At 41.2% G+C, this 8,141-nt stretch overlaps 1 protein-coding gene across 1 annotated transcript in view; it reads right to left on the reverse strand.

Moving 5' to 3' along the window:
* Positions 1 to 8,141, reverse strand: part of ATP13A4 (ATPase 13A4) — a gene marked incomplete at its 3' end in the record, with an annotated part of 124,296 nt that overhangs the window by 26,804 nt on the left and 89,351 nt on the right. Inside the window, 3 exon segments of the mRNA XM_019650774.1 lie at positions 2,641 to 2,727; positions 4,327 to 4,407; positions 4,409 to 4,477. Coding sequence (XP_019506319.1) covers positions 2,641 to 2,727; positions 4,327 to 4,407; positions 4,409 to 4,477 — 237 coding nt within the window.

The following is an 8,141-nucleotide window of genomic DNA, read 5'->3' on the forward strand; positions in this document are numbered from 1 at the left end:
TTTTTTTCCATCTTAAAGAAGTCCTCTAAGAGTCCTTATAATACTGGTTTGATGGTGATGCACTCCTTTAGTTTTTTCTTGTCTGGGAAGCACTTTACCTGTCTTCGATTTTAAGTGATAACCTTGCTGGGTAGAGTATCCTTGGTTGTAGGTCCTTACTTTTCATCACATTGAATATTTTGTGCCAATCCCTTCCAGCCTGCAATGTTTCTGTTGAGAAATCAACTGATAGACTTACGGGAGCTTTCTTTTAAGTTACTAGTTGCCTTTCTCTTGTTGCTTTTAGGATTTTCTCTTTGTCTTTAACCTTTGTCATTTTAATTATAATGTGTCTTGGTGTGGGCCTGTTTGGGTTCCCCTTGTTTGGGACTCTCTGTACTTCCTGGACGTGTATGTCTATTTCCTTCCCCAGGTTTGGAAAGCTTTCAGTCATTATTTCTTCAAATAGGTTCTCAATCCCTTACTTCCCCTCTTCTCCTTCTGGTACTCCTATGATGCAAATGTTGTTACCTTTGATGTCCTAGAGGCTTCTTAAACTATCCTTGAATTTTTTTTTTGGATTCTTTTTTTCTTTTGTTGTTCTGATTGGTAGTTTTCTGCTACCCTATCTTCCAAATCACTGATTCGATTCTTTGCTTCATCTTATCTACTGGTGATTCCTTCTAGTGCATTCTTCATTTCAGTTATTGTATTTTTCACTTCTGACTGGTTCTTTTTTATGGTTCCTATGTCCTTTTTTATGCTTGGTGTCTTTTTGCTGAAGTTCTCACTAAGTTCCTTGAGCATCCTTATAAACATTGTTTTGAACTCTATCTCAGGTAGGTTGCTTGCTTCCATTTCATTTCACTCTTTTTCTGGAGTTTTCTCCTTTATTATTATTATTATTTTGGAAATATTTCTTTGTTTCCTCATTTTGTTTCTATGTATAAGGTAGATCTGTTATGTCTCCCAGTCTTGGCCAGGTAGCCCTATGTAGTAGGTGCCCTGTGGGTCCCTGACACAGTCTCCCTGGTTACCTGCTCTGGGTGCTCCAGAAGTTTCCCTTGTGTGGGTTGTGTGTGCCCTCCTGTTATAGTTAAGCCTTGATTGCTATTGGCACTTCAGTGGGTGGATTTGACCCTCAGGCTGACCAGATGTGGGGTTTGACCACATCCACAGCTTGTGGGCTGCTGAGTGGGGGGCTTACCCCAGTGAGAGGGATTTGCCCCCAGTGGGCTCTGGTGCCTGTTGAGACTGTCCTTTGGGTATGCCTCCTGTGGAGCTAATTGGGGGTGCTCTGCTGTGGTCTGAAGCCAACCTCCAGGTATGTTGGTTCTGGGGCCTCTTGGAAGGGGCTCCAGTGCAGGTCCATGTTAGCCACTTCCTGTGACTGGCTGGGGGATACTTGGTAGGAGCTACAAAGTGACCTGTGGTTTTTTACTGCCTGTGCTAAACCTGGAGGCACATAGGAGAGGCCATGTTGTGAACTGGGATGGCTTCCACCAGTAGTGGGTCTGGGGTAGCTCTGCAAAAAGCCAGGATACCCTGAGGCCTGCTGCCACCTGCTGGCTTCCTTAAGGTTCAGCCACTGATAATGCCTCCTGTGGTATGCAAGTTGGATGAGGCAGGGTCTCAGGGAGTGATTAGAGTGGGAAGAACTGTGGTCATCAGGTTAATGTAAATTCTGGTTTGGTGCCAGTGCCAAGCCTAGAGTGACTCAGCAAAAGTCTCAGAGCACACTGAGGCCTGGGGTCTGCCAGACTCTGATAGCTTTCCAAGGGAGTGTGAAGTGGGCAAGGCTGGATGCTCTCCGAAAAAGTGCCTCCAGCTGTATGGGAGTTGGGTGGGGCAGGGTCTCAGTGAGTCAGCAGAGCCCAGCAACAGAGCTCACCAGGCCAATCAGATTCAGATTTAGCCGAAAGGGGCAGGCTCAACACAAAAAAAGATGGCGCTCACCTGCTAGCTGCACGGAAGGCGGACCTCTCTTGGGGAAAATGCCGATTGTCCTCCATTCCTCCCCTCGAAGCCACACCCCTCAGCCTGCATCCCCATATGTCTCCGAGCCCCCTACCCCAAGTCACCGTCCCTCCGCTGGAGCCCAAGGTGAGTGCCTGTAAATGAGTGAGTCTATGTATGGGCCATTTAAAAGGGCATCTGGGTTTTCCCAAAGCCTTCCAGCACACCTAAACAGTTGTTAATTCTCACTGTTTTTCACAGCCAGATGTTATGGGAGCTCCTCTTTTCAGCACCAGTACTTTGGGCTGAGGAGACTAGCATGGAGGGCTGCGGTCCCTCGCTCCTCTTGGGGGGAACCAAGGTGGCTGAGATATCCCTTCTGATTCTCAACCACCATGCACAGGTGTGTGGGGTCTGTTTCACGACTCTGCCCCTCCCACTAATCTTGACATGGGTTCCTTTTTATATTTTAGTTATAGAACTTCTTTTTGGCTAGACTTCAGATGGTTCTCCAGGTTGAATGTTCTATAATTTAGTTGTAATTTTAATGTGTTCATGGAAGGAAGCAGGCACAGTGTTTATCTACTCCACTGTTTTGGGTCTCCTGTGTCTGAAAATCTATCTGTGACCTTTCAAAATTGTAGGCCTGACAGTACTTTGTCCTTGAGGTTGGGTATTGTCAGGTACATAGCAATGAAGGCTTACCTGGCTGGCTGTTTTGCAGGGCTTAACTATCATGGCGTGTGCTGGCACTCCCTTGATGTGGAAATCTTCCCCAGATATAGCCATTTCCTATTTGACAAATGGGATACTTCATTGTAGAGATTTATTTCCTGTTCATCCGCTGATACTAGGCTCAAACCCTCCCCTTGAAAAAAAACCTCAGACCACCTCAATGTATGCTTGGTGTCTCCTCCCTTAGAAAGAGGTGAACTAGTCTTATTTCACTGCAGAAAAAAAAAATAATGCATTGAAAGTACTGTGGAATGTGAAGGGCAGACTCTTCTGAATTATTCATACAATTTATCCTGCTTTCCTGCTTTCTCTGTTTGAGTGTGCTGTATAAAGGGCTCAGTCTCCATTTCTGAAAAGCTTAACTTGAAAATAGTGAGCATGAATAGCCAGACTTATTGTGTGTGAGGGAGAACCTTCCTGTCGTTTTTTTCCCTGGAGTTCACTGCCGTTCCTGCTCTTCCCTCTCGGTCTAATTTGGATTGATGATCCTCAGGGTATGGCACAGCAGGGACTGTGGATGTATGTGGTTGATGTTCAGTAAACACTCAGTAATTGCTGTAATAACGACCCTAAATTATAGTCAAAAGAACCTTTTACCCAAAGATGCCAAAATGCTTTGTAATCCTCTTATCGAGTGGCTGAAAAAAATCTCAGAGAGGAAATTGCAATCCCTACTTAAAGATACAGAATCAGTAACCCAAAAGGGGTGGAGGGTTGGCAAAGTCACATCAGACTGCTATGGCCTACTAAAGTTGAAAGGGACCCTAAAGATCATCACCTTTAGTGGGCTCAGAGCTGCACAAGGCTGCAAGGGGTGGGAGTGGGCTGTGGCTCAGTAGGGGGGGATGTGTGTTCCCTAAGCTTTACCTTTACTCCCCATCTTCTAACTCAACCAGAGTAACTCCAACTATTTGTTTTTTATAAGATGCGTCTGAATAAGGTTTCCTTGTAAGAAAAGATTCCAGTTTTTTTGTTTTGTTTTATATAAACACTACTGGTCTACTTCAATCCCCTCATTTTAAGGTCATGGGAGCCAAGGCCCAACAAGAGAGATGACTTGACAGGGTCAAGCAGTCAGTTAGAACAGAGCTAAAACTAGAAACAGAAGGGCCAGATTCTTCTTCTCAAATGACACCACTTGCTCTTAAATCTACTTCAAATTCTCAACAAAAGCTCTCATGTTTTCCTTTTTAGTGTTTCCAGTCTTAGAAAAAAAATCGATAAAAAATTAATAGGACTAGAACTCCTGATAACAATGAGTTATCCTAAGCATGGAGGACTGTGATGTTTCCTAATCTTCATGTTCTAGAAAACTTTGAAACCAGACATTGCTCATGCTACAATCTGAAGATTTGGGAAATAATTATGTATTAATAATAATAATAATAATAATGGCATTAATATTATTGAGCCTGTAATGTGTTTCAAGAACAGAATATTTTAAGTGCATTATTCCATTTAATCCTCACCGTAACCCTACAATGGAGATAGAATGCACATAGGAGGAAACCAGGTTTAGGCTGGTAGGTCTCTTGCTACTGTATGTACTCCATATTGAAGACCTCACACTTTATAAGCATTGAATAGCGGTGATAAAACCTATGCTGCCCTGGCATTGAAGAAGCTTCTTAGATTTTCTTCAGACCAGAGACTTACCCAGGTGGTGGCTTCAAACATTTTGAGGTCCAGAGGGTCTCCCTGGATGGTCTCATCAAGAAGTACCAGAGAGTGGCAGCTGGTCATGGCAGCACACAGCGGGCCCCATGGCAAAGCCTTGCCCAAGGCAAAGCTGTGGACTTCCTGGAAGCTGAAGGAGAAAAGGGAAAGGGCTCCAGTGCTATCCCTCCATGCCAAAAATGGAGCTTCTGGAGGTGACTATCTTTTTAAAAAATAATTCAATATGCTTTGTTACATCACGTATCCACTCTTCAGCACCCCCCCACCTCCAAAATTAATAGTGCTTCATTCAGCCATCATCCTTACATGAGTTTAATGGGTATGAAAAAAGTTTATGAGGCTTTTTCAAGCTGTTTCTTCCTCTTTTTTTATCCTTTCTCTTGCCCTGATTTAATTACAGAGCCATGGAAGGAACTAGAAGTATCACCCTTAATTTTAAGCACATCTACTCCCACTCCAACTCTCAGGACATTTTATTTCCAATGCTGAGCCGGAACAGCCTCGCTCATGCTACAGCTATTTGTGTACACATATCTCTCCCTTGGTCAATCCTTCAGGGCAGGGCTGCATCTTCTGTATCTCTCTCTCCAACATATTTGATGTTTGGTTAAAATTAGACAGTCAATAAATGTATAAGTAAATAAATGAATGAGCTTGTCCTGGAAATTCGAAAGACCATAATGGTAAAGAAATAAACTCTAAAAAATATTTTTCAAAGTATGTTGTCTTTATGTCTCTGAGACTATTTCTGTTTTCATTACTCATGTATTCAGTTCTTTAGATTCGACATATAAGTGAGATCATATGGTATTTGTCTTTCTCTGAGTGACTTATTTCACTTAGCATAATGTTCTCTAGGTCCATCCATATTGTTGCAAGTGGTACAACTTCCTTCTTCTTTATAGCTGAGTAATACTCCATTGTGAGGAATATAATCAGTAATGTTGTAAATATTTTTTAGGGGGCCAGATGGTCTTATGTCTTGTGAGGGAGACCACTTCATGGATGGTGTAGATGCCTGACCACTGCACTGTACACCTGAAGCTGCCGTTGAATAATATTGTATGTCAACAATAATTTAATACATATATAGTCATGGGATGTGGAGTATAGTGTGGGAATGGAGTCAATGGAATTGTAATAGATATGTATAATATCGGGGTTCGGGGGGCAATGGATGGGGAAAGGAGGGTTGTCACTTTGTGAGGGGTGAAAAGGATAACTGTTGCATTGTTTTGTACACCTGAAACTAATAATAATAATAATAATAATATTTTTGAAAAGGACACCGCATCCCTCTTTTCCACCCTAGCATCTGGTGTCCATATTGCAGCCATCATTACCATTTCTTCCTATAGAAAGTGGCTCCATCTAAAGCCTACTGAGATACAACTCAAATGTCACATGCAGGATGCGTTCACCACTTCAGGGTTGAAGTGATCAAGTTCAGCCTCTGGCCCATTAGAGGAATGTCCTCTGCAACCTTATTGTCAGTCCTTTCTTAACTGTGTAGCACAGTAGATGGTTCACACAGCAGCCTATCCTAGGATGCAGAAGTTACTTCCTGCATCAAGGCAAAATCTGCTTCTTGGAGCCAGTCAGAGTCTACTTGCTTTTGTGGACCAGCTCAGCTGTACCTCCTCATACCCTATCTTCCTCTGGAGTGACACAGGAACCTCTAGCTGTGCCTTCAATATGTAGTTTCCAGACCATTCACCTTTCCAGTTACTCTATCATGAAAACGTTATTATGTCATAGTTTATCTTAAAATGTGGTTTCCAGGATCAGGCTACTTGTATTATTTCTCAGGATATGGACACTGCATTTCTGTAAATACTGCCTTAGGTTGCTCTAGCCGTTTGTTTTTAAAAGCATCCACATCACAGTGTTAACTCATAGTTCAGCCATATTTCTTCCTGGCTTCTTCATTCAAGCATCTCTAAGAGTTCAAGACCTCTTGGCTGATTATTGACCCTGTTAACCATATTTATTATTACATATCAAAGGCTCTAGTTATCTTAGTGGTTTACAACACGTTCCTGGTGTGTTAGTAACATCTAAAAGGAAGCGATCACCAGGAGTGTGATTAACACAAAGGCTTAAGCTCACACTGAAAAGCAAACACAGATCAGGAAAAAAAGAATCTTATTTTTAAGATGGCACACACACTGTCATCAGTAGGTAATTCTAAATACATAATTCTGAGTTACCGAGGATTGGGCCAAACTCTAGTTTGCACAACAAATAAATAGAACTCTCTGTCATCCCTGTCCTTGTGTTTTTATTTCAATGCTTATGGTTTATCAAGCTCAGGTAGCCTAGATAGTGTGCTGATGGTTCTTGAAGTATCTGGCATACTGGGCAGGTCTTTTTAGGAAAAGATGAGAATTATTAGAGATGAGCTCACCTTTCATAGGAAGACATTTAAAAGCCTATTGGTCAGGCACTGACTTCTTACTTAGAATTGAATCTATTTTCTCTCGTGATGAATTAAATTCACCAATTTAAAAAATGTTTTTAATTGTTCAGTCATTTGAAACTAACTTTGACCTTTTTGAAGGAAGGCAAGGAGGAAGAGTGGTGGGCCTAATTAGTCAATAACTTAAATGTTATATCAATTGTTTTTATTTAAATTTGACAAGTTGTTATTAGAAACAGGAAGTTTGCTAAATAAATGTGATGTCAATTCAATAAGCAGAGCATTCAAAAGATGGAACATAGTTCATTTCAAATAAATAAACATTTGCTGTGCATCTACTATGTGTGCTTGGCATAGCGCTACAGAATTAGAGGCACAAATAAAAATAAGAAAAATTGCTCTAAAGATGCTCACATATTTCAATAAATGTGTACACTTTTTGTAGAAGCTGAAACAGAAAAATATTAATGAACAAGGAGACCAGGTATATATCCAAATCCATTGTTGAGGGAAAATAAAAAGAACTTTAGAAAGTTTAAAATTTGCAAAAGGCTTCTTTTGTAGACTAAAGTGGTTAGAGGCACCAGGATTAATTTTTCAACCCAGGAAGTAGACTTCTTTATAAACATTTTATATTAATGTTTTAATATGAAAATATATTAGACACCTGTAATTAAAATATTGTATGGGTAAATTGTGTGTCCTCTACATTAGGCACCTTTTATGAATAAAATGCTTTGTGATTTAGTTTGTAAGTGTGAGAGGGAAATACTTTCAATAAAAAATTTTCAGTTGTTTTCTGTTCTGATCACACTGGAAATTGTCGTGGAGAGAATAAGCAGGCAGAGACGTAAACTCAGGCATGGCCACAAGAGGGCGCCAGGAGAGGGATGTGCAAATCTTCAGCCCTTGGAGATGAAAACAGCCAAAACTGAGACGTTTGCAACAGCCCAAGGTGGAGTTCTCAGAACTACAATACCATAGAAAATGAGTACACTAGCTCCAGATCCACAGATGTTCCTCTGATTGAAATTCAGGGTACACAAGTGAGTACTAGCACATCTAGCACACCGAAAGTCTTCAGTTTATATAAGGAATGTTGTCTCCTTGAAGGACAGTGCCCAAATTAGGTACACTGGGCCAACTGCAGGCCTCTGACTAATACACTGACTACAAATTACATTTTAGCAAAGATTTGAATGCAATGTCAAAACTTTCCCTTAAGTTTCTGGGTTTGTGAGTGGCATGGAACAGAGTCTGGAGTGAGAGAAAACATGCATGTTTTAATGTAAAATATTAGTAGAAGTATTCAAGAGGGGAAATTAAATGAAGTGACTCTGGCAATCACTGCTCATCAAAACCAAAGCTAAAATGT

This window comes from Hipposideros armiger, unplaced genomic scaffold (genome assembly GCF_001890085.2).
Source record: "Hipposideros armiger isolate ML-2016 unplaced genomic scaffold, ASM189008v1 scaffold_8, whole genome shotgun sequence".
Classification (NCBI taxonomy): Eukaryota; Metazoa; Chordata; class Mammalia; order Chiroptera; family Hipposideridae; genus Hipposideros; species Hipposideros armiger.